Source organism: Necator americanus, chromosome I (genome assembly GCF_031761385.1).
Source record: "Necator americanus strain Aroian chromosome I, whole genome shotgun sequence".
Classification (NCBI taxonomy): Eukaryota; Metazoa; Nematoda; class Chromadorea; order Rhabditida; family Ancylostomatidae; genus Necator; species Necator americanus.
Window position 1 is genome coordinate 12,470,637 of NC_087371.1, and position 25,753 is coordinate 12,496,389.

The window sequence follows — 25,753 nt, forward strand, 5'->3', positions numbered from 1 at the left end:
TACAGTTGCAAATGTAAATCATAGTTCTTTACAATCCCATAGGATCCTCAACTGTATCATCTATGTGAGGCTAATCGTCATCGAATTAGATAAAATGCACTTTTGACAACTACTAACGATGCAAATGAGCAAGTTGGACGAACCCCCCTACAGACGCGAAATATATCCGCACGTACAACATAATACTTGCCGTTGAATCCCATCACATAGCACATCTCCAACTCTAGGAGGGCTCCCAGTCCCACGCTTAGCATTTCGTTCAGCCTCTAAAGTTTCAATCATACGCAACAAGTTAAGATTATGCTGCATATGCTCCCAAATCCAGGAAATGAGGATGTTTTCTGGAACGAAAAAGAGCCCTCCGCGCTAACAAATACGCTACTTTCCTTATAGTGTCTACTGGAATGTTGTCGTATGCAAATGATTCCTGCGCCTTTTTCAGTGTGCAGTCCGCCTCCTATCAATTTGGAGGTCCTGCTCGGGTGGTCCTCGATAGTTGCTTGATACCAACATGAAATTGGATCTGCAACAGAGATCTTTGCATTTTTATTGGTGGTTTCCCATTTGTGAACATTTCGGACGTTTTCTCGAATGTGTCTTTGTTTCCTCCAAAGTATTCAGTTTCTTCCCGTGGTATTTTGTTTATTCACTACTCCAGTAGCCGTATTTGCTTTATCCGTTTTTCTATATCCAAGTTGTTCTAAACTAATTGTCTAAGATTCCAGATTGTCATGTTTGCCTCACCTTAAACGCTGTAGCGTTTCCCTTCCTCGGACGATGAACTAACATCTAAATTTATTTCTTAGCTGCTACTCTTCATCGCCCGGTTTTACTGCGCTGAATGGATATGGATGAGGTTTGCTGTCCTATTTTATATATGTTTCGTTCGATGTTTTGCAGCAGTTTCTTTTGTGTCGAAGGAGATTTCGCGCTACTTGCAGCCATGACACTTGACCAATTTTTAATTTTTGAATTGAGGTAGCTTAGAAAGTTCAGTTTTTGAGGACAATGTAGTTGGGTGCGGCACTCTTATTTCTGGATGCTCTACCTTACTTTTTTCTCCTAGTAATTTTAGCTTACGAGTCATAGATCCTCTGAGATTAATGCTTAACTCTTAGGATCCCGACTAATTTAGTCATTTACTTCCAGAATTAAGAGCGCGACTGAGTGCCCTCAACTGCACTTTATCCCACTTTCTTTGTTTCCTCTTTTCAATTTCTGAGAGAAGTACATCATTGGTTTCATCTTTTCGTCTTACAGAGCAGTTTTGCGCCTTTTTATGAAGGTTTCTAAAAAGAGGCATCTCACTGGGAAATTATTAGTTTATACCCAACAACTAAGATAGCTATCACTCAGAAGGCGAACTAATCCGATTGAAACATCGAATAACATTAAAGTAGGATTTTCTGTTGGGATGTGAGCTCACTTTCATTGTTCCTTATCACCACCTAGTGGTATTGAGGTAAAGGGGGATCTCTATTTATGTTAACCCTTTTAAATAACTCTTCTAGGCAAAGTTTAATTGGAAGGAAGACTAGTCCTTCTTGTATTCAATAGTTATAGCTAATCCTGCGGCGCAAAGCTTCAATTCAGTTAAGAATTAGTCTTTATTAATGAAATGGAACGATATGTCTTTTCATTGTATTTCTCGCTGGTCATTCCTTTCCTTTTTCTTCCATTGTTCACCTCTCAGTTGGGGTTTCTCTATAACTGAGTTCATTAAAGTTCTCTATCATCAATAAACATCATCTGCTCCATTCAGCACTGTCGTATCGATCGGGTGATTGCTAGAGACCAAGAAAGTAGCGGAGAAATAGCGCGGCAAATATCAAGACTTCTTGAGGAACTCTTCAAGACGCATTCTCGACATCCGGAATTTGTCCAAGCAGTGATTTGGTGCATGAGAACTCTGATTAGAAGTGAACCTTTTAGCGATGGTGGGCACTTCTTGTGTAAATAAGCGAAGTTGCTTAGTTGTATCATAGAGTTTAGATAGCCATAATACTATCAAGCTTGGTGTTGACAGATTGGCGGAGATTTTTTCCACCAAACCGGCATGGATACAGTCTCAAATTGTGATCGAGGTAAAAAGGAACATTTCAGCAACTCAGTGCTATTTGGGCAATTCTTCCATCACTTCTTCTGCTGGGTTTTATTGCAACTTTTCAGCTACATCGTTACAACTTACCGGAATTGGCAGTGCTGCTAACGAATGCTTTTCGCAGTCCAAAAAATGGCGTAACAGTACCTATTCGTTTGCTTCTTCAAGGCAGACCACATGTTGGGAGTGAAGTTGAAAGTGAGTTACATCTCCGCTGCTGCTTATCGAATACACAAGAAATGATCCTCCTGAGAGGTTTTTTATGTAACAAAGAAAATGTACATTTAGTAACTACAAAGCAGAAATACTATCTTGTGAGAACCTTTTCTCTCTGTTGTATATGTACATAATTGTTGTGTTCGATGTTTGATGGCCACAAGAACAGTGTGACTCACATTTCCTGAATTCAATAATTTAATTCATGAATAATAATTATTCAATAAGTCGATATTCTTCAATTTTTTGAAGTGTTGTTAGCATCGTATGCAATGGCCGCTGGCGAAAACTCCGCCTTCAACTTGGGTTTGGCGGCCGATGGACCTGTGCGAGAGGCGAGGAAAGTTCCACTTGATGGGGTTAGTGTGTTAACGTAAAATTTTCAAATCTATGGCAGGTTGTGCGAAGCTAAGAACTTGTGGTTTTTCTTCTTCTATACTGAGCTCGTGCATGATCATTGCGATATTTTTCGCAGCTTTTTTCTTCTTTCAAAGTTGGCGTTTAACCTTTTGTGTAAAAGTAATCTTCTCTTTTCGTATATTGAAAATACGATCAAAAATCACATCCACATTTGCCATATTATGCTCTACTGCAGAAATGTTGGAATGTAGCACAATAATTTCGCGACCTCAAGGAACATTTTTGGCGAAGGAACAATCAGTAAAAGCAAATTTGAAAGAGTTCAAATCAGGCGATGCAAACCTCGCAGCTGAAGAAGGAAGAGGTCAACCATCACATTTCAACGGCCAGGCCTTTTTGAAGGCTTCAATTGCGTTTCGTCAGATGTCCCATTCGAAGGGCTACCATGAGACGTCCACTTTTAGAAGGCAATGAGTAATACAGAACCGGATTTTTTAATTGATTGTTAGATCCTTTCGTGAGATCGCGAAATGGTTATGCTGCATTCCAAGCTTTCTCGAAGTGGTAGAACATAGTATGGCGAACGTGATTTTCGATAGCTTTTTCATTAACTGTACGGAGAAAATTATCTCATACAAAAATGCTAAACACAACGCCAATTTTCAAAGAAAGAGATCGCTAAAAAAAAATTTATGAACTCTCAGTAATCTGCGGTCGCACATGCACATATTCCCACTATTTAGTTGTCTTTTAGAGAGTTTGGTAGTTGTTCAGCTTTTGACAGAAGGTTATATTTCTTTTGGAATTTTTTTTTTCTGAAAACGTCATTATTATAACATATTTGAAAGCTTCTAGCGTTCGTTGGATAACCTATTTGTAAAGGTTCTAGAAGATAAGAACACTGTTGTTTGCAATCACAGTTCTTTTCATTTTTGAGAATTATTGAAGCAATTCTTACAATTCAGGTCAAAAAAGTGACGATGTCTGGTACACATACCTTATTTCTAACACATAAAGGTGAGGTCTTCGCATGTGGTGCACCAAAGAACTTTGATTCTGGGGAACAGAATGGGAAGTTGGTTGTCAGCCCAATCAAAGTTGTATTTCCTGGCGAAGTAAGTTCCAGAATTTAGATTTTTTCAAAATATACGTTAGAACTTGGTGATTTCTATGATGTTTGGGAGGGGCCGTTACTTACGAAGATATGTTTGATTTTTTTTTTCAAATATATCTGTTTGATAAGAGTAAGCATGTTAACACACAACAGACTCCTCCGTTTTTAGACGTTGCCTGTAATCGACATCGCTGCTGGACCATATCACTCGGTTTTTATTACAACGAAAGCGGTACACTTCAGCCATGCTTTTCTAAAGTAAAATAGCATTTTAAAAGGCTTCTTTAGGTCTATGTGTGTGGAATTAACGCCAATTTTTGTCTTGGGCTAAGAAAAGAAAAAGGATACTACTCTATGACAAACGTGAAGTTACCAGTACCCGAGGGTGTGAAGAAATTGCAGTTAGAGAAGGTTAGTTTATTTCTAGTTCTATCTAATGCTAAATATTTGCGAGTTTCCAGATATCACTTGCTTAAGGTCGTTTTGAAACGCCGTAGACAACTTCTAATTTTTTTTTCACTTTTGACATTCACCTTACTCCCGCAGTGCTGAATTACCGGCACATTTGCAAGGATGGCAACACTATTTATGCAGAGGGATGTGCTGTTGGGAAATGCACTTTGCCGTTTTCATTTCTGGTTATAGCACTTTCCATGTAAGGGCAAAATTGCAATGTTTCGGCAAAAGAACGTTCTAATGCATTTTTCAGTAGTTAGAGACTGTGAGTGTAAGTGATCTTTTTCTCATTTGTATCACTGAATGAGAAGACTATTCTATCTGAAGACTTCAGGATTTTTCATTTGTCTACTTAGAATGGTATCTGACTGGGCTTCGCGTGATCTTTCTTGCGCAGCAAAACTACGAAAATGGTTTGCTGGTATCGTTCGTTGCTTGACGCATTTATACGCATTTTCGCCGGGGTGTTGGTCTTTGACCACAGCACTGCCCAGCTTTCTTGATTCATGTCAGGATCTCGCTTACAATCCATCCATTCATCACTGTCCCGTAGCCTCCGAGGCTTCGCGTATCTTGTAAACGACAGCGACACAGAATGCCTCCGGTCGACAAGTCCGGCAATTCACCGTAACGAAACAGAGAGTTGTTACCAAAGATTCCACACTCCCTCTGTTCGACCTATTTGGGTTGGGACTTGGCAGTGTTCTGGACAATAGCATCTTTTTGCAATACCTGAATAACTTTTGCCATATAACTATGCAAGTTATGTAGCTCACACATGCCTGGAACTTATATTCAAACGTTCGATTGATTTCACTACAACCAGGCCACCGCGAGCAGGTGGCAATCAGAGTCGTATGTCTGCTCGTTTGGGTGGATCGGAAGCTACGTAGTGTTGCGTATGTGTGTGCATACATGACATTTACAAATGTACATAACTTGACCGGAATCAATGGTTTTGAAAGGAGTTATGAGTTTGTTTGTTTTTTCTGCACAACATTATCGTTGGATGTTTCCTTCCATCAGAATGTATCAGCGTAGTTTGACAAGTGACAATAAATTGTAGTGCAATGTTGTTACATATGTAGTTGGTGTTTGAATTGTTGAAGGGTGTACTTCCTTGCTGTTAAAAGATAAACTTTATTTATTTCTCAAGTTTTTGAAAAATTAGTTCTCTGTATTTTTTGGTGTTAGCGACTGGTCAGCCGCTATGACCAGGGATAACCGTGGTGATGGAACATTGCTCTCTTGAATACGATCCCTCCCCACCCACTTTTCAACCTTGCTCGGAATTCATTGTATTAGAAATTTTGTGTGTTTTGAAAAGCGAAGTCGAAAATTAGCCAAGGAACAAATGGCAAGTATGAAATGAAAGAAGCAAATTTTCTTAGATGTTGTTGAAGTATTGATACTGAAATATTTTCATTTTTACTGTAAAACCTATGAAATATCTTTACAAGATTGAATAAGGGAAATAATATGACGAAAAAAATAGAAGAGTCAGGTGCATTGGTCGTATTACAGAAGAACGACAAAAAAAAACTACGAAAAAATCAGATTTTTTTTTCGAGAATGTGAAGTGGGATGATGTAGGTTCATCATCGCGCTGATTCAATTTTTTTTGCAAGAGAGCTAGAAGTTTGAAACTAACTTTTAAAGATGGAAAACTTCAAATTTACGTAGTTTTCAGCAGTTTTAAAACGAATTCAATAGAATTCAATGACCAACAAAGCTCAGATTCTGTGCACATTGTTAGGTCAGCAAGATCGCGAATAACCTTTTGTTAGGAGAACAGAATGAGAAAATTGAGGCAGTTTTTTCTAGAGAAGGTTTGCTCTACAAAACAGTCATGACGCTGTTTTTGCAACCTCAGGTTTTTTTTAAAATTTAGATGGCATTTTCCCAATCTTTTTCCCATAATTGAAGAACGGCGAAGCCCTAGAAATCGCGTGATATAGTATCTGATAAAAATAATCCTCGGTTAGAACGTACTGGAGGGTGGTTTACTTAGCAGTAAGTTACTCTTGAATTATTGGATTTCATTTGAGATATACACTTTTCGACGACGTTTTTAAAAAATAACCCATATATTCGTATAGAGGGACTAAGGAAAATCTCATATACAGATTTTTTCCTTTCCGGAACGTCTGGTTCTCTCAAGATTTGGGGGTGAGAAAAATCCTCAAAAAGTCGGAAAATCTTAAACCTATTCCGCCTAAGTTCCAAAAAAAGGCTACAAAGTCGAAAAAAGCAGCTGTGCGACAATTTTGTAATGCGAAGCTTCCTCTATGAAAAGGAATCCAAAGCATTTTTCTAATTCTTCATATCACGAGGTTATTCGCGATCATTCATTCATCATTAAGGTCATTGAGTTCTATTAAAGGCATCATCCCATGGAGTATTCGTATACGGGATCGTAGATTCTGGAGAGAAGGGTAATTCCGTCCATTTCTTCCTAATTTGCGGAAGAAACGGTCCGGAAGATACGGCTTCGAGCGTTCCGGCGAGCTACCTTCTACTACGAGTTCGACTGGAGCGCGCCAGCCTTGTGCACGCGCCGAATCTTCCAGGCCGTTTTTTACGGCAATTGGGAAGAAATGGATGGAATCACCCCCTCTCCATAATCTACTATTCCGTATAAGAATACTTCACCTGGAATCCATACCGCCTCAGATTCGTGGGGCGTTGCCTTTAAATCTACTTTAAAACTGCTCACTATTTCAAGTTTAGTTTCTATCGCTTTTAGAAAAATCTGCCTCAGTGGAGGGTCGAACTTGCGTGGTCCCATTGTCACATTGTCCACAAATTGCACTACCAAAACAAAATGTTGATGTTTCAAAGTTACTGTCCTACGCCTGAAACAATATAATATTTCATTATGTATGTAATTATTTAATACTGCGTAATATTTTGTCCTAGTTATCATGCTATCCTCCATTCATGATTACCCACCGCACACTTCCTTACGACTCTTGTGACCTCTTCCCTTTATGCCCCCGGTGGGCAATCATAGGCGATCATCACACTTGACCCTGGTTGTGACTTTATGTAGCAGCTGCAAACTTGCGCTAACGGCATTGAGTACCACAGAACGATTTCATAATTCTTACTGGATTCTATTTATATGCTATTGTAGTCAGCAGTTCTGAACATCTGTCAACCTCTCAAGCTCGATTACGAGTTTTGACAGTACCTTTAGTATATTATATATTTCTGTTTTCTAAATATCTCAAATGTATGTCTAAAGCAGGCACGACTTTGTTCGATAAACTCTTCTGTAGAAGAATATGGCTCAACTTTTCTGTAGAATGATGAATAAGAGTCTCTCAGGATTTATCAGGAAATTTAAACAAATAAATGCTTTCATGATAACTCCACCGAATTTTACAATGAATTCATTTGATTCTGAGACAATATCACTACTTTTATGCACAATTTTGCCAAACTCATTTTTTTTTAGTGAGGAAGAAGTTACGCACAGACTTTGCAATGAGAACTTTATTCTTTTTATAGGGGTATAGTGATCAGTAAAGATATTGTAGTTGTTTGTTTATAGGTGTTCACCAACGCTGATTGTACTATTATACTATCAACCAAAGATATGTGGATTGTAGGGAAGACGCCTCTCAATGTTAATGAGACATTCACATTGGTTACGAAAGATGTAGGCACGTTATTATTCAGATTAGACAGTTTGTTATGTTCCAATTTTTCTTCGTTGCAGGCGTGTATGAAATGATCCGTTCTAATAGTAAGCTATTAGGCTTGTCCTATGAGTTGGCTGTTGTGTACTTTTCCACTGTACCTTGGGTATGTCATCATATGTGTTCCTACGAAGTAAGAATTCCTATGGGAGTTCTGCGTAATTCCAGGAACATATTATTTCGTAGCTCCAGTGATTATTTCTTATATTCTGCTACTCCTGATTGCTTTCACATCTGTCTTTTATAATTTCTCTCGTTTTAGGTTTTTCCCGTTAACATAGTTCGTGTCGACTATAAAAACCGAAATCTAAGTGATGTGGAGGTGAATATATCTATCATATTTTGCGCTACATCATGTATGAAAATATTTCTCAAGCTCTTTAGGTAACAATTACAAATAGCTCTGGTGTCCTTAGCTATACGTTTGATCCTCGCCCCAACAGAATGCTGATTAAACCATGTGTGATTTCCGTGAATGGCGTCTTGGTTGAGTTGCAATGTGTGGATTATCACATAACATCGAAGGGTTGGTTCTTATTCTATCCACAGCCTTATCACAGAAGTTTTTTTTTCCATTATTATAAGTTATAGTTTTAAGCTTTTTTGATCGTCTTAGAATTTTTCAAGGAGACAAAGAGATAGGCAGACGCAGTAGTACAGAAGTAGATGTACTGCAAGAAAGAGTTGAGAAAGTGGTTTGGATTGGAAACGGTTGTCCTTTCCGAGGCCGATAAGCTGCGGGGTTGAATGTTTCAATAAATCTCAGTGTCTATTCATAGCATCAGTTTACCTTGTTAAACGACTGCAGTTGTGTAACGTGCTCGCAGTTTTTTCCTGCAGTAATGACAATTTTATCTGTTCGCCTATAGATTTTTTGTTTTTTTTTTCTTTATTAGCCTTCCACATCTCCAGCAGTACATTCCTCTGTTTTCTTAAATCAAGCTCCTAAATCTGTCTTAATCTCGAAGCTTCCCCTCCCAATGCTCTCATTACAGGTGACATTATGCTTATGGGTTACCCTGGAACGACCCGCATTGCGGTGAGAATGAATTCCTTTTATATATTAAACTATTGGAGTTATTCATACTTAGGAGTACTACACTCTGTTTCGTGGACAGATAAGAGTCATAGAGGACAAATCAGTAGACGATGGGTTCACTGAAGCGTACGTATCGGAGTCGAATGTGACTGGCTTGAGGATTCTACTTGTGCTGCAGGTGTACAAGGACAATATCCAAAACAAATAAAAAAATCTGCTAGTTGAATCTTGAAGGAAGTTCCCGGTGCTCATGCCGTGACGTCATTTGCTAGATCACCAGACGGCAAGAACCTAATTTATGTGACGAATAGCTCCACAGCTTGTAGGAATATGCAATGGGAAACGGTCGATGTGAGATTTTTCTTTGTGTGATTTGTAGTTAACCATAGCAATGTTGGTATTTCTGTACTTTTTCTTTTAGTATGCAAAGTTGAATGAAGAACGTGAGCTGTCGTGCTTAGATAAAGTTGATCTAGACTTTCATGTGAGTTCACCTTGTTCTTTCAATCGAGGAATGGGAAACATAAATTGAACGTATTCCGAACGTATGTTACATTGTAGATATTTGATGTGGTAGGCACACGCACAGATACGCTCGAAAGTGTGATTAGAGGACGTTTCCCTAATGTAGACCGTTATCGTGGAGAGGATAATGTACTATTAATTGAAAAGGTCATTGGCTTCAATTTTTTTTTCTAACAATTACCGCTGAGTAATTGTCTACAAAATTTTTTCGTTCAAGAAACGAACTAATCTGTCGAACCGTCCAAGAATTTTATTCGTAAAACCTTCTGGTATGTCTCACAACTTCTCTGTTTGACTAGAAATGCATATCTCTACGTAGAAATATATATTTACTTAATTTTGCCGTTGTTGGGTGTAAGGATAGCTAATGTGATTTTTTTTTCAGCTTGCTAGAGAAGTTTCCAACATGAAGTGCGCCCAAATATTCCGCGACTATCTTGTTTTTGGCGAGAATCGTGTGATAAATCGCGGTTCGACTACCAAAGCTATGATCGAGAAAATTTGCCACGTTCTTGGAGTGCAGTGCATCCGACAGGAGAGATTTTATCAACTTGGGGAACCGTTAAATTCACTAGACAAATTCGTCGCATCCCGCAATTGCATACTGGTGTCGGAAGAAGGTGTTGAGATCAAATTTGTGAAGTGATTGGATGTTAAAGTTCTTGTGCTCCCTATTATTAAATTTCTAATATCTTTTTTGGTTTTAGGGAATTGCTGGAGCTTCAGTCATCCTATTTTGGAGTAGCTGTTACCTATCAAAAAAACAGTGAAGTGCCAAGATTCCGGTTATGTGCATCCGAGAAAGTAATTTGTCGGGCGCTCCTCAGCATTATCAATCCAAACTATCTTAGAACGCTGAAAACTAACGAGGTGAGGTTGATCTAGACTTTATGGTATTAGTGTATAGCTCTTGCAAAGAAAATGCGGAGATTTTTTTTTTGTTACTTTAAAACAATTGGTGTACAGTGTTACCATATGACAAATTCCTACAATTTGATCAATTTGGTTTTTGCCACTACTACTTTTGAACTGTGCATATGAATAATTTTTGAGTTCAACCTCCCGCTTGCAACAATAATATCGCCACGTTTTGGTGTAGCATCTCAGATTCGTACGTCATTGCTTGCTTTTGTTGATATTTGCTTTTTTAAAGAAAATGTTTAGATTGTGGAGTTGTTGTCGTTCCTTGATCAGTACTTGCTTTACGCAGTCACAGCCGATGCATTGCGAGTCTTGTTTGAAAGAGGTGTGTCCCATAGGTTTTTTTGTTGGTAGGAAGGAGGAGGAAGAATGTCGTCCACTAGATTAAGCATTGGACGTGGAGATTTGTTCCCAAGTATTTGTAGAGAGGCTGATCAATACATTTTGAATCTGTAGTTGTTTTCTTCGCATAAGGCTTTGATTTTATCTATGGGTAATGGATATCCTTGAGGACGGGTCGGATGACGTTATGGATTGAAGTTAGTATAGATTTCTACTCGTAATTTGTGCTTGGCTTGTTTTTGTTTGAAACCTGTATGCTATCGATTCACGTGACAGAACATTATCCCTCATTCCTTCCAGTTTAACCACCTGTCATATTCTGGAAAGATCCTGAGATATATAGACAAGTTATCGTTTGCCACAAGTTGACTAGTTACTAATACAGCGACGAAGTGGCAAGATCAAATAGGTTGTTGTCTGTTAAATTCAATTAATTAATGAGTGTAACAGATACATAGCTGGTCTCTTTACGTAAAGCGGAACTGTAGTTTTTATAATTCTTGATTAGAAAGTGACAGAGATGCCGACTCTTGATTTTCTCCGCACATATTACTTAAACGACGTTTAATCTAGACTCACGAATTCCTATCTTTTTCTATCGAAGCCATGGCAAAAGTAACATCTCATCGCCATGCATCTATTCCTAGTCTATGATTGTTGCTTGAAAACCCTTTCTCCTTTTTTCATATCTTGAATGCTGAGAATTGAAATGTCTGGGAAGTATGGCATCGTTCAGTGATATGCATGTGTTTTCTGTTTCTTTTTCATCTCATTTTTTTCCTGTCCTTCTTAGTTCTTCTTTCTGGCTTTCTTTTTTATATCTCTGTGCTGTTTTTTTTTCCCTACTGTTCGATTGTCTGCTGTGTTTCAGTGAATGAATTCAATTTGAATGTGATATTCGACCTCAATGAATCTGTTCCGCAACTGCGGCCACTGATAGCAGAACATTTCTACAACAACCTACATCTGCTTGCTTACTGGAAGAATTCTGCAGCAGCTTCAATAGATTTGGTTCGAGAGTGAGTCTAACGTGAAGTTCTCGCTCATTTTCGTCGTTCGTTTTCATGAATTTGGTCTTTCGCCTTTGAAGCTTGATAGTTTCAGCGTCTTCTGTTGCGCTGAGCACGAATTAGGTGGTGGTAAAGGCATCGCAGCTTCTCCAACTTCTGTTTCTTGTGCATTAGAAGCTGTGAGGATTTTTTTCCCATCATTTGTCTACCAGGAATTTTACTATGAAAATTCAAATTTACAGCCTAAAATCTATATTCTTGAATGGTATCGTAAGGCACACTGGGGTCTCTTCCGGACAGAGGATGCCGTGGAGATTCTTCTTGGACCAAACAATAGAGATGCTGTTTTCGAACAGGCCGTGCTGGTAAAGTAGTTTGAAATTATGGAGTTAGATGGAGAAAAAAGTCATTCTGTTGTTTATAGAAGAATTCAAATTTGTTGTAGAAGTATCTGCAAGAATACTGTATAAGCGAAGGAGAAGCCGATGAGTCTTCAGACGAGTTTTCCATGTTTTCGTTCTACCTACCGGATGTAAGTGAAGTCATTCATGTTTTCTTCAATTGACAAATTACTTGATATGATCACTACAGTTATTTTCGATTTAGTGGTAGTTCATTTTGTTTGACCTTTTTTCTCTTTGTTGTTTTGGCCGTTGAAGCAGAATGTTTGGTAGAAGCTCAAGATAGAAGTGAAATTTTTTTCTGAGTTTCAGTGCTACCTGTAAATTTATAAAGCGGTATTATATTCTATGCTCTCCTATATTGAAAGTAATACTTTTCCTTTTTACATTTTCGCCCACTAAGCTGACTTTTGGGAGGATATCTCTCATAAGATATTTTGATGAATTCCTCTGTAACGACCAGTTCCTTTCCAGTCACACGAGCCTGAACTAGTAACCGCTACTCGTTCTCGGTTGGAAGAGCGTGAACGAGCGAAAACACGAAGAGCTCGCAAAAAAAGCACAAGAAAGTCCGCCTCGGAAGGAGTTGCCTCTACACCACCATTTCAGGTTTTCGAAAAAAGTTCTTATTGGCTCAATTTTTGTTATTGTGCCGATTTAATTGGTTTTAACTTGCTCTGGAAGCAGTAGAAATATAAAAGAAAAAGAAAAACAAAATGATTCTTCTTTTTAAACGTTTTACGCTAAAATATCGATTTCTATGGTTTACTGACTCGTCCCCTTTTTTAGGCGCAATGAAACCTTGGGTGTGATGTTTTCACATGCAGTCTTCTCGAATACGACTATCGCTTTCTCCAAAATATTAATTTATTTTAACATTTCTTCTCGGGGCGAGAGAATTTCTGGAGAATTCTGAGGGATATTTTACTTGGGTTTTTTTAAATAGAAAATTGTGAATGAAAACTGGCATAGTGAATTTTGTAGGTTCGCTCACCGTATGCAAAGGTCAAATTAAGCTTGATCGTTCTAGGATTTACTGTTTGACATTAGAAAATCTGTAAAACACGTGTGGTGACAACTCTTGCATCTACTTAGCCTCATTCAAAAGATACCAACGGATTGAAATGTGTGTGATTTCCGTTGGATCAAATTAGAAACCAAGTGAAATCCAGTAAAAAACCACTATTCTCATATCGACGTTCCACTGTGCTTCCAGCGAATACGCATGGAGATCTGCATAGCGGGACTTCCGCTTAACCCTGGTATCGGATTGAAAGATAACCTCTGTTTTCGCCACATGTAGCCATCTGAACGTGGTTATTGCGGTTGACGAGAGAGTGCCTCGTATCGAATGCAATCGCTTGTGCAATGTTCTATACAATAAATCAAATCGTCTAAAGAGGACTGTATGTTCTCTTAAATGTCACGACTAGATAAAAATAATCACTAAGTATTTATTCGAACAATTCTTTCTTCATTTAGTTTGTCCTGGAGGTTCGAGAAACAAGTAAGGTGGAATCGGAAGCAACTCAAGTAGTTGTGAACGAGGAGCTAAGCACCCATGGAAGAAATTCTGAGACTGTAACAAAGAAGAAAGAAACTATGATAAACGAAGAGGTACATGGGTTCATTTTTTTTGTGCGGGAACGTCATTGATTTGGTTTTTTTGAATAGGAGTTGTTGAATTTTTGAGGTGCACTTCTCTTTCATTTGTTCAGTTAAATGCATCACCCCGCGAATCTAGAGTGATACGGGTTTCAGGTGGATAGTGCCTATACGGGTCGCAGATTGTGGGGAAGAAGGTGATTCCGACCATTTCTTCCTAATTGCTGTAAAAAAACGGCCCTGAAGATGCGGCGCGCACACAAGACTGGCGCCCTCCAATACAACTCTTCGTTGACAACAGCGCCCCGGAACGTTCGAAGCCGCATCTCCATCGTTTTTTTACGGCAATTAGGAAGAAATGAACTCCCCATAATCTACAGCCCCGTATAAGCATAACCCACACCTGCACCACCACATACTCGTGGGGTGATGCCTTTAATGTGATCACGTAACCAAGATCAGATGCGAGATAACCACCATAGTTGTCTGTCTATTCCACATTCAATATTTATTATTTTTCACATATTTCCTGTCCCAAACGATTGATCAGAAGCCTCTCTTTAATATTCCCCCAGATATTTAAACAGGAAATGAAAGAAATGAAGCGGTCCAGAATGAGCAGTGGAGCCGAGTGCTTTCACTAGTGAAATAAATCAGACTACAATTCACCTGCTCTTTCTCTTGCATGCCTGAACTGCCTACGTCGTGAAGAATTTCCTGTAAAGAATTTGGAAAGAGTTGAATATTCACTTTCTTAATTAAATAGTGGACATTCATAAAGATAGTTTCAACTAGAACTAACCTCTAGTCTTAAGCTAAACGAAAATAAAATAAAATAAGTTAAAACTGTTTATGGAGACGGTAAAACGATAATACTAGTCATTATTGTTGTTGTTATTATTGGTATCATTTCTACATTATATATTTCTCGGGTCAAATAACGTGACAACTCATTCTTTTCGATCGAATTTTCAGTGAGTCGTGAACGCTACCCATGTGTTGCTGTTTGGAAATTCATCTTTAAATAATTTAATAAAACATTTAGATAGACAATAGAACATTTGAAGCTGAACATAGCCGTATCGGCTGGACTTACCATAAAAGTTAAATTGCCGTTAGCAAAATTACTCCCGAAGGTTTTTTTTTCTGTTGGTTCGCTGCACCTATCGCCACTTCGTGCAAATGCTCATAATTTAACGATGTATTAAAAAGAATTATGTGAGTGTAATGAACGGATATTTGTAAACAGATCTGATTTACGACTAATGGGAATTTCAAGAGGGAAGATTTGCGCTTTCACATACTTGTCTTGTTCTGATTACAAATCATTTAAGTATTAACTCATCTTCTTTAACGCATCAACGACAGGGCTATCTTTAGGATTTCACCGTACTTGGTGATTCTTTTTCATATCATAGTAGGTCTTCGGTCTTCTTGTGCCGAGTTTTCTAATAGATTCTTTTGTACAACCTGTAGTAATTTTCTGGACGTTTTTCAAACAGTTTATGACACCTGCTCGTTTGAATGTGTTTCGCTGCGCGTTGTCGTGATTATAGGTGATTAGATCCGAAAGGTGATTAGAGTGAGGTGGAGATTTTATGATTTCCAGGTTCTTTTCTCCTCTTTTGTGGTCGTCTGCAAAATGGTCTTTGGTCTTTTTGAACGTCTTGCATCCTTCTTTTGTATTGGTACTTTTAGAGCAAAAAAAGATGTATCTCTGCTCTAGCTGACAGTGTTCACTCATTCCTGCATGTTAAAGGAATCAACGAAAAGTCGCTGTTGCGGATGGTAAGGTTTACTGTGTTATTTTTTTAATATCTTCGTTGTTGCTTTTCGATTCAAATGTTTTTTTTTTAATTTATTTTGCTGTTCCTATGGCAAACACTCTAAACACAGATAGAAAACTTAGTTAAGCCTCAATATTTGCGTTCGCTTCGTTTTGTTCTTCAGTGAATCATATGTTCGCGTTTCTTCTGGATCCTTTCGATTCCTTTTTATGAGTGTTGCGCGCCTTTTATAGCTAGCCCATACGTGGTCAATTGAGGGACGCAGCAGGTTATGCAGCGGAAAGGACTTCTCCTTTTAATTTCATTATTTCGTTTCCTCGTTGGTGATTTTGACTGAGCCTTTCGGCAGAAAATAAAAAAACTGGTTATCTTATTAAGTTTTTGTTGTTTTCCTTCGAAACAAACACGTTCAAGTTTGTACGACTATTTTTTATCTCAGAGTAAATCCATGTAGACCCTTACTTATTTTTAAGCTTGATTCTTAAAGGCATCACCCAACGAATCTGAGGTGGTGCAGATTTCAGGTGGAGAGGGAGACTATGGAGAGGGGGGTGATTCCGTCCATTTCTTCGTAATTCCCGTAAAAAGCGGCCCGGAAGATGCGGCGCCGCACAAGGCTGGCGCGCTCCAGTCGAACTCTCTGTACAAAATAGTGCGCCAAAACGCCTGAAGCCGTATCTTCCGGGCCTTTTTTTACGGTAGTTAGGAAGAATTGACGGAATCGTTCTCCTGTCCATAATCTACTATTCCGTATACGAATACTCCACCTGAAATCCGTACCTCAGATTCGTGGAATGATGCCATCAGAGACATCACCTCACGAGTCTGACGTGGCATGGATTTCCGATGGACAAACTCAATACAGGGTCATAGACTGCGGGATCAGGAATGTTTCTGCTCATCTCTTCCTGACCATAGTCAAAAAATACGTCGTGAAAGGCTCTGTTTTCCACGACGATTTCAGTTGTAACGCTCCACACGCGTATACGCTCTGGATCTAGCTGCGCAGCGATCGAAGGCCAGTGAGTTTTCCTCGACTGTCTCTTCAAGTGAAATCTATGAATAGGTCCTGAGGGACCAGAATGCATCTGTAGAGAAACGTTCTAACGTTCTTCTGTGTAAATGCGCTCTAAAGTTCCTCGTAGTTGCCACGCCGTTTTTGAGGACGATTAGGGAGAGGTGAACGGAACCATCCCTTATCCCGCAACCTGCGACCCTGTGTAGAGTTTGCCCATCGGAAATCCATACCACGTCAGACTCGTGAGGTGATGCCATCCCATCACTAGCTTTCGGATCCCCTCAGCACGTCAGATTCGTGGTATGCTGCCTTTACGTTCGTTGAATTTTTCAGGCGAAACAGTTAGTCCCAGTATGCTGAGAAACTTCGTATCGTGAAGAACGTGGGACATAAAAAGGGGGAGACGTGCTATTTAGCATCGCTGATGCTGTTTCTCATCCCGGGATGGCTGAGAAGATTGGGTCCAACCCTTTATGTGATGATAATTCGCATCTTAGGTGACTTTTGAGAACATCAAGATTTTGTTGGCACTTAGGCAAAAGATTTGGTCCAGACATCGGGATGTAGATAAACCAAATCATTTAAAAAACAAGAAAAATCTTGCCAAAGAACTAGTTTGCGTAGTCAGTCGTCAGGGATGGGCCGCTCAAGTTAAGTTCAGTTTTTGTATGTCTTAAAGCGCTGTTGTTTCTAGAGTAAGCAGACCTCTTCCTTCGAAGCAGAAAGAATAGCTGAAGAAGACGAGTCTGATCAGCCTCCAAGAGCGATGTCTGCATGGAAACTTCTAGAGGGCACTTCGCCTTCGTCTGTGGCATCTCCTTCTTTCGAAACCCAGGATTCTCTAACGTCATCTAAGAAAAGGGGAAAGGGAAGATTCACTCCTAAGGGGACAAAATTTCATGATGCTAGCAATTTGCTTCACGAAACTCAACAAGACACTCATTTTGCACCATGGTAAGGATTTCCAATCTTTTCCATCTGCTACGTGTAAGGATAAGATGTGTTTGTAGGGCTGGCGTTGCAAATTCGCCACTTGGTACAAGTACACCTTCAATGTCGATGACACTGCAGGAAATGGAGGATACAAAGCATATGAAGGCGAAGCCTCTTGCATTAAAGCAGGAATCTGGCTGCCGAAAACAGAGACGAACTTCAGGAAATGTATCGTGGAGCGAGGTAGGATTGTTTCATGTTTCCTAGCCAATCAGCCAGGTATAGTTTTCACCATTAGAATTTGCGGAAAAAGAATATTTGTGCAGAGAATTATGAAAAGTATTCCTTTTAGCCAATTCTGTCGTCACCGAGCGTCTCACCACAAACACCATCATTAGCCGAAATTATGAAGGAGGAGGAGCGGCGTCAGCGAGAAAGTTGGTTGCAGTTTTTTTTTTCTTTTTTTCGTCTACATTATTTCTAGTAAATAACAGGTATAAGGAGCCACACTTAGCATAGCAAATACTGCTTAAACGAATTTACCAGTATTTGCTAACAATTTTACCAGTATTTGCTATGCCATTGTGTGGCACCAATTTGAGCAAAACATTTTACGAAACATATTTATATTCTTTGAACGTCGTTGCTTAAGAATATTGAAACATAAATTTTTCGTAAGAGAGGTTTTCAATCGTATGTTCACCTTGTATTTGTTCTGTTATGAACTAAAACTGCCACGACTTTGACGTCAGTGTGCAACAATATGACATCCATATAGTTTATATCTGTTTTCTTTTGAACATGATAGTGTGAACATCAATTTAGTAGGGCTTTCAGACGTTTTTTTTTGGCTAGTTTTCTGTGATTCAGCTAAATTGCAGGTACCAAACGCATTTCAAGACCACTTCAGTTTATTGAAGATGAGGAAAGAGCTATAGACGAACTTACTCAGTTGTACCGTGAAAATGTCGGTGATGAGGTAGTTGTTCGAGTTGAGCGTTGTGCTAGTTCCGCTGACATCACTGCTGTTTCTCCTGTGTGGATGAATGCGCCGCATTTTCGAGCCTGAATGGATTGGTTGGTGTTCGCACTGCATAGATTCAAGCTGATTTGAATTCCTTCTGTTTTGTTTCCCTTTAGAGACTGTCTCTTTTCAATTTAAATTGTAACCCACGTTTGTACTGCTATTGATATGGTAGAAAATAGTGTCTGTAAGGGTGGAATAGAATAGAATCCTATAGATGACGCTCAGATTGTTTCATTCTTCCAGTTTGTCTTGGGTTGGGTCGTTTTGCTCAGTTTATAAGTTCAATTGCGTTGTTTAGTCTAGTTTAGAATTAGGAATCAAACTAATATAATGTTTGAACGTCTTGGAACTTTTAGTGTTTTTTTCTATATTCCAACGATGTCTCCACGGCCAACTAGAACTATATTGGTTGCCGTCTGCAGCGCTATTATTTTTGAACGGTGTCTTTGCAAAAATATGTCCACCTGCTGAGCCATGGGTAAGTAAGGTTCAAAAGAATTTCAGTTTCAAAGGATAGGTGAGGGTGCAGATTTCAACTCACTTCAAAAAGTTATTAGGTGCTTTGGATCTAAATCCTCACTTTAATGTGGAGATGAGACATAGAAATACTTTTCTTGGACTTTAAACATTGCAATGACGAGTGGTCCTTGATAATCAAAAATGAAGAATGTTTTTCTGTCACTTCTTTCTTGTTTCTATTGTAACTGTTACTTTTTGAATTGTATATCATTTCATATACCTCACGGAGGCCAAAAAAAGCGGGGGTTTTCTACGTATTCTGTTCTGTAAAGGTTTGATGTAAATAGATCTTGTAGATGTGGTTTTCTTCTCACATTGTTGATTCGTTGTAACTTCACTTGTTATTAAAGAGATTCTTATTCTTGTGTTTTTTCCAAGAACATGCGTTGCTATGGCTTTAATGCTGTAGGCGCGCTTTGATATTTTTTCCTATCGCATTAATCCTCGCATAAGTTGCTCCGACATTATTCGCTAGCATTATCAGCAAAGTCGGACCAGAAATATTTTTTAAAGAAAAACTTCACATTTTGTGCTTTGAATCTGACTAATCGGAACGTAGCAAACTTGAAGCGATGAAGAATTATTTCGTGTATATTTTCTGAAACGATCACACGTCCAATTAACTCAATAGTTTCGCGAATTCTTCAGTTTTTTACCACTTAGTCTTTCCACACAACAAATTGCTCAATTATATAACCCATGAAATTGCTGTCCACGACTTTCCACATGGAAAGTTCACTTTTTTTCTGTGAGGTTCATTGAGGTGTTGTTGATATCGCTAGCTAATTTTCATTTCTCTATTCTTCTGTGTGCCTTGTCCATTCAACAAATGTCCTCGCACTGTTAGAGATTGTAATCTTCAATTTTTTTCTAATACTTTCTACTATTGATAGTTGAAGTATTTTTGCATTGCCTCTTAAACTTTCAGTCAATTTTCATATATTGTTCTTCTTCTTTATTTATTTTTTGCTATCAATTCTAGCATGGAAATTGCAGAAAGGTGCTTCCAGCAAGCTGGCCAAACCGCGCTCGCTGCACGACCAAAAACAGCGGAGGCCAGCAGGATCAGCAACAAAATGGCTTATTACGGCAATCATGGAAAAGGACGCACTAAAAACCACCACAACAACTTTGATCGCGATGAGCCGAATGGGTGAATCCGAAAATACGTTCCTTGTTGAGTCTTGAACGAATTACGGTTTCTTTCTAGATTCAAAAATCCACAATATGGCCCACATGTGCAGTTAATCGACGCAAATTGGGAGAGACAAGTGACAGCAAAGCTGGACGAGTTCATGAATGGAACAGCAACAGGTAGTTTTTATGTGAAACTCTGACAATATTTTACTGTTTTTTTTTCTCTTCAAATTAGCTTAATTATTGAAAGTGCTTTTAGAGCTCTGTTTTCCACCAATGGAAAGACCTGAGAGACGACGACTACATGAGCTGGCAAGACGTAAAGGTCTCCAGACATCGAGTGAAGGGTTTGTTACGTCGCTCTCTTGTATCTGATTCGATACTTCTGCAGCAGGATTTCATTTTTTTTAGTAGAGAACCAAATAGAAGATGTGTCGTTCATCGACGTCCCACTCCAAAACTGGCCGCAGTTGGCGCAAATGAGACACAACCAATACGGCTTACTACGGATATTCGAAAAGCTGTGCGTTTTATCAAAAGTTATTTGGCGTTTGTACATATTGCGTGTATTCCCTCATCTTAACCGATGTTTGAAGCATGAAGGGAACTTACTCTTCTTCTTTTACTTGCACGTTAGACGATTACGGAAATATTTTTGATGATGCCATTCAAATGAAAAAAAAAAACCAACATAGCTTGACTCTGTCCGAGTTGTAATGTGAGTACCGTTGTTTTCCAAAGCACCCGTGATTGAGTAGCATAATAGAAAGTTGCCTCTAAGGGAATTGGTGAAGTAGTTGATCGGCTCTAGTTCATCTCACACACCCATTCTTCTCGCACAGATCTCCATTTTTGAAAAAAAGCTTATGGTAGTTTCTTAAGTTAGCAATGTCATTCTGCATTTGATCAGCATAAGTAAGAATTCGTAAGAAATTCTAAAAATTCGTAAATTCTTAGAATTCGTAGGAGGTAAATTCTTCTTAGTTGCAAGGAGGCAGAAATTGTAAAATTTCTAAAAATTTTCCATCAAGTAGGTACAAGCGAAAATTCTATTGTTCTCATAAGAATGACGTTGAAATTGTGCATTGTAACTGTGATAATATACATTTTAGCTGTCAGACTTCATTTGCCAATATCCCATTTATGGATCGGCTATCGATCGTCACTTAGCGGCTCCGAGATGTTAGTTCATTTGTTTTTTGTACACGTTCAAACGCTCATGAAACTATCGAGGTCTTCAACCCACATTATTTGAATTGATGCTGCCCATTGCTGGAAAATTTAGCCCGAGATCGATCACAGCGAGATATAGGGAACAGAGAAAGACCAGAGATGCTTGTACCGCAACGTAGTAATATCAGTATGGAAATGCAAAAACAAAGGTGAGCCTAGGTGGTTAGGTATCCAGGAAAGTGCTTACCAAATAATGATTTCTTGTTATAGGAATATGCTCCCTGCCTATCAACAGCGAGCGGATGTGCTCAGAGCGATCAATGATCACAAGGTAGTGTTGATCACAGGAGGTACAGGATGTGGCAAAACCACTCAGGTGCGTACAATATTGGGTAGTAAATATTTTGTTTCTTTTTCTGTGAGCCTTTGACTTCTCCAGGTACCGCAGTTTTTACTCGAAGACGCATACGAACACCAGCAACCTCTGCGAATCGTCTGCACCCAACCAAGGCGTTTACCAGCGATTGCGGTGGCAAGTCGTGTAGCAAAGGAGCGTGGAGAGAGTCTCGGCTCAACAGTGGGATACCATATACGGTTAGAACAAAGGTGAATGTTTTCCTTAGCTTGAATGTTTGGTATTTCTTACCAATATTGATAGGTCTGTTTTAGTTCAGCTGTTTAATACTTCGTAGTTGTTACATTTTTTCTGATCTGTCAGAACTTTAGTCCTTTTTCCTTTCTTTACTTTCTTTTGGTTTTAGAGATTCTTCTTACATACAAAGGCTCAAGAATAATTTTAGGACATCCCCACAAACTGTACTGACTTACTGCACCAGCGGCGTATTGCTGAGAATGCTCACTCAAGATGACGCAGCTCGCGATATCTCTCATATCATTCTTGTAAGTTTATTAGGTAATAAAAGATTTAAAAGGTTATTAGGTTCTCACTATTTGCTGGTAGTTTTACTTGGGTTATTATTTCTTTTTTCAAAGGATGAGATTCACGAGCGTGAACAAAACACCGATTACTTGCTCATAGCCCTTAAGCAAGCTCTGAAGAAGAGAAATGACCTGAAGGTAATACCCTTAGTTTCAATAACTTCAAATTTTTAAGCTGTAGGTTTTCTCCTTCTGAGTTATTTTCTTCTGATGATATGAAAAAAAGGCGCTTATATTTTGCAGGTCATTTTAATGTCAGCCACGATGGAGGGAAATCTAAAGCTGTTCACTAAGTATTTCGGCGAAAAAGTTGAAGTGAAGCATATCGATAGTGAGTCTTTTCTTTTCTAGATCTTGCCGCATCTACTCATAAACATTCGTAGTCCTTTATAAAATCTTTATTCCTGTATTCCTAAGAAGTAGCTGTGGTCTGTGAGGCAGTTTTCTAATAGCTGTGTTTTACTCTCCGTTTTTCCTTTTCAATATCTTAATAATCTATTTCAAGAAGTGCTACCGTCATAGATTTTTCTAACGGCTTGTCCGTTCCTTGTTCATTAGTCGCCATTTGGTAACGTTCTGTTGAATGAGTGCAATGAGCAATCATAAATCATCCTTCTACTCTGTTATATATTCTCAAATTGTAATAATCTGTTTAGTTCCGTCGCGTCTTTTCACCGTGGAACGGTTTTTCCTTGGCGACGTCATCGCCATGACTGGATTTGTGCCAGAAGAAAGCATGTTTAGCAGTATGTTCATGTCTGCAGGGTTTCCAGAAGTGTGCAGGTGCTGTAGGTTTCAAACAGATATATGTTGAGATGTCTTGAATCATGATTTCCTTCCAGTTTTCCTACGGTCGGTGACTGGTCGATGAAAACTGAATGGGAAACGGAACAAGCTCAAGTTCATCCTCGAATGCCAGAAGCTGTGGTTGGAATTCACTTATTTGGCTTTCATAAAAAATGCATTCATTGATTGAGTTTCTTCAGACGGCTCCAAATTTGCAATCGCTTGCTAAAAACAATTGTGCAACACCGAGTTCGTCGAATCCAATGGTTAGTGGGCATATGATAACGTCGTCTAGCGTCTCATCGTTCACGCAGCATGGAAAACAACAACATACCGCTAATTTTATGAATGTTGCTCAACAACTCGTCAAGTGAGGAATCATTTACTTATCAATTAACATCTTTTAAAGAAATTTTGAGTTCCTGTTTTAGGACTTGTTGTAGTTTTCTTCACATTTTTTTCTAGCTCGCAACAGTCATCCTCTGGTCATCAACAGCAGGCACCACAACCAATGAGCGCACCTCCCCAGGGTATTGTACATCAGCAGCAACAACAACCGCCGATTCCACCTGGATATGTGCAACAGCCGGGAGTTTATGTGCAGCATTCTGCTTACCAACAGGTATTACAGAAATTCAAACGACTGGAGAATCTTCAGTTTTCTTTCGACGTCGCATACTTACTTGAGTCCCTAGAAATGCATAGAAACGCCTCAAGAAATGTTTGGAAGTATGATGTACGTCGTGGTTATGCTTCTATTATCTATCCGTTACTTCTCAGTTTTTTATCTTACTAACTAACCAACATTTCTCGGATTTTTCGCCCGTGTCTCTGCAGTTTAGGTTTGCTCGTCGGTAATATAGCAGTGCAAGTAATAGTTCTATTACGGTTGGGGTGCAGTTCAAGCGATGAGGATCTCTTCACTGAGTGTCCAAAATTGAAGAGGGTCCTTTCGCCAATCCTCCGAAACTGAAGGAATTCGGTGCACCGGCTCCGACTATCGCATCTATGCGCCTTATATCGCGTCCTACCTGACAGCTCTGCCTCAGGGACTGTCATTGAAAATGATCATGCTGAAAAATAAAGCAGGAGTGTGGTTGTGTTGAATTTTATGGATTTTTACGTGGGATAATCACAGCTTCACAATTTCCCGTTCATTATGTCCATTTTTGAACTCTCTTCTTTGGGAACAAGCATATTTCCCATATTTTCCGAGCAAGTTAGTGAGAAACATTTACAAATCTTTTGGTTCAGGGTTATCCTCAGCCACCACATGGGTATCAGCAAGGCCAAGTTCGTCAGGTGTATAGTCAGCCAGGAGGAGTGGCTTTGCAACACTGTAATTCTTCAAGAAACAGATTTTGCCGCCTTTTTAAAATGTACCTTATTTAACTATGTTTGTAGCAGCTACATGGGGCGGAGGTATGGACCAATCTTTCAACGGCGTTGTGCATGCTCATCCAGATGTGGTCGAACTCCCAAGCGAAGCGTTAGATCCAGAGACTTTGGAGCAATTTCGTCAAATGGGTTGGTTTATAGCTGCGGTTTTGCAAAGATCACACTGAATGTAGTTTACAGAAAAGTGCGATTTTTTCATGGTAAGTGTTTCATGAATAGATTTCAGGATATACCAATAATGATGAAGTTGGTCCGACAGTCACCTACGGTGCAGACTGGCGCGTGCCTGAAAGTGAAGTTCAGCACCACTGGCAGCACACTGTACGTAACTTCAAAAATTGGAGCATTTTTTTCTCTTCAAATTTGTTTCTTCTAGTGTTTTTTTTTTGTTTGTTTGTTAGTTCCTATTCAGTTCCACACGTTTTTGCTTCTTCTTTGTATTCTCCATTCTCTTTTCTTTTTTGCCTTTAATTTTCATACTATCGCTTTCAGCTGCAGCTCCCCAGTATTTTGTATTTTCATCATTTTTTCCACTTTTATTCTTCATAAGCGGGACACTTCTTGACAACTTATACGCCTTCATTCTATATTAAACATATTCTCCTGTCACTTGAGACTATAGATTTTTCCTTCTCTAGTCTTTTTTATTTTTTTAGCACTTTAAGTCTTATCTTCGATTTCTAGCAGTCGTTTTCTACCATTCCAAGCACCGGTTACCAACAAGGACACCTTCAGAGCTGGGATCCTCAAGTTGTTTACTCCACTACGCCTGCTCCTTATCATAAGGTTTCTTTTCTAAACATCATTTTCTTCTCTTGAAACTTGTCTTTTTGCGAATTTTATGGTCTATTACTTGACTATAATCTGCTATTGAAATATTTGCTTCAGAACTCTCAACAGCAGCAACCGATGTTCTACGTGCCAGAGAGCTTTGACAATTCTCCTTCGACCAAATCGGTGTCGGTAGGTGCTTTTAATCCATTTGTCGTGAAAATTTAACACTACTGATTTTTCTCTTCAGTATTTTGGCCAGTCAATGGATGGGTTTCCCATGCCAATGCATAGTCACCATACGATCCCGCAGCAAGCAACAAGTGGATCACCAGCTGCGTATACGGTGCCACCGCCGTCGCATGTTCCCCCGCCACTTCCTGGGTATCCGCAGCATGTTCAAAGTAGTGGACCACAGCCACCATTGGATAGTTATGCTGTGAGTTATTAAATTTGCAATTAAATGTACTA

The 25,753-nt window shown here is 39.1% G+C and overlaps 1 protein-coding gene across 4 annotated transcripts in view; it reads left to right on the forward strand.

The window, feature by feature from the left end:
* Positions 1-841: 841 nt before the first annotated feature.
* The window catches only part of RB195_005280 (uncharacterized protein), a gene marked incomplete at both ends in the record, with an annotated part of 32,210 nt that continues 7,298 nt past the window's right edge, over positions 842-25,753 (forward strand). For 2 of the 4 annotated variants that reach the window (XM_064177686.1, XM_064177687.1), the window contains 52 exons: positions 842-856; positions 1,763-1,937; positions 1,993-2,084; positions 2,170-2,299; positions 2,570-2,676; positions 3,643-3,792; positions 3,961-4,023; positions 4,080-4,202; positions 7,804-7,915; positions 7,972-8,057; positions 8,214-8,273; positions 8,336-8,477; positions 8,947-8,990; positions 9,043-9,168; positions 9,225-9,341; positions 9,412-9,474; positions 9,552-9,662; positions 9,901-10,157; positions 10,223-10,385; positions 10,680-10,761; positions 11,650-11,797; positions 11,883-11,967; positions 12,031-12,153; positions 12,234-12,320; positions 12,664-12,798; positions 13,672-13,806; positions 15,493-15,582; positions 17,294-17,553; positions 17,610-17,775; positions 17,885-17,969; positions 18,414-18,511; positions 20,089-20,231; positions 20,289-20,392; positions 20,475-20,562; positions 20,627-20,738; positions 21,328-21,397; positions 21,501-21,597; positions 21,659-21,764; positions 21,828-21,994; positions 22,189-22,288; positions 22,382-22,465; positions 22,571-22,658; positions 22,984-23,110; positions 23,170-23,254; positions 23,314-23,483; positions 23,579-23,735; positions 24,368-24,452; positions 24,518-24,640; positions 24,738-24,832; positions 25,196-25,297; positions 25,400-25,474; positions 25,533-25,721. In XM_064177686.1, the coding sequence (XP_064034802.1) occupies positions 842-856; positions 1,763-1,937; positions 1,993-2,084; positions 2,170-2,299; positions 2,570-2,676; positions 3,643-3,792; positions 3,961-4,023; positions 4,080-4,202; positions 7,804-7,915; positions 7,972-8,057; positions 8,214-8,273; positions 8,336-8,477; positions 8,947-8,990; positions 9,043-9,168; positions 9,225-9,341; positions 9,412-9,474; positions 9,552-9,662; positions 9,901-10,157; positions 10,223-10,385; positions 10,680-10,761; positions 11,650-11,797; positions 11,883-11,967; positions 12,031-12,153; positions 12,234-12,320; positions 12,664-12,798; positions 13,672-13,806; positions 15,493-15,582; positions 17,294-17,553; positions 17,610-17,775; positions 17,885-17,969; positions 18,414-18,511; positions 20,089-20,231; positions 20,289-20,392; positions 20,475-20,562; positions 20,627-20,738; positions 21,328-21,397; positions 21,501-21,597; positions 21,659-21,764; positions 21,828-21,994; positions 22,189-22,288; positions 22,382-22,465; positions 22,571-22,658; positions 22,984-23,110; positions 23,170-23,254; positions 23,314-23,483; positions 23,579-23,735; positions 24,368-24,452; positions 24,518-24,640; positions 24,738-24,832; positions 25,196-25,297; positions 25,400-25,474; positions 25,533-25,721 (5,997 nt within the window). Of the gene's footprint in view, positions 857-1,762; positions 1,938-1,992; positions 2,085-2,169; positions 2,300-2,569; positions 2,677-3,642; positions 3,793-3,960; positions 4,024-4,079; positions 4,203-7,803; positions 7,916-7,971; positions 8,058-8,213; positions 8,274-8,335; positions 8,478-8,946; positions 8,991-9,042; positions 9,169-9,224; positions 9,342-9,411; positions 9,475-9,551; positions 9,663-9,900; positions 10,158-10,222; positions 10,386-10,679; positions 10,762-11,649; positions 11,798-11,882; positions 11,968-12,030; positions 12,154-12,233; positions 12,321-12,663; positions 12,799-13,671; positions 13,807-15,492; positions 15,583-17,293; positions 17,554-17,609; positions 17,776-17,884; positions 17,970-18,413; positions 18,602-20,061; positions 20,232-20,288; positions 20,393-20,474; positions 20,563-20,626; positions 20,739-21,327; positions 21,398-21,500; positions 21,598-21,658; positions 21,765-21,827; positions 21,995-22,188; positions 22,289-22,381; positions 22,466-22,570; positions 22,659-22,983; positions 23,111-23,169; positions 23,255-23,313; positions 23,484-23,578; positions 23,736-24,367; positions 24,453-24,517; positions 24,641-24,737; positions 24,833-25,195; positions 25,298-25,399; positions 25,475-25,532; positions 25,722-25,753 lie in introns of those variants that run through there. The other 2 variants (XM_064177684.1, XM_064177685.1) reach the window with 2 other exon arrangements.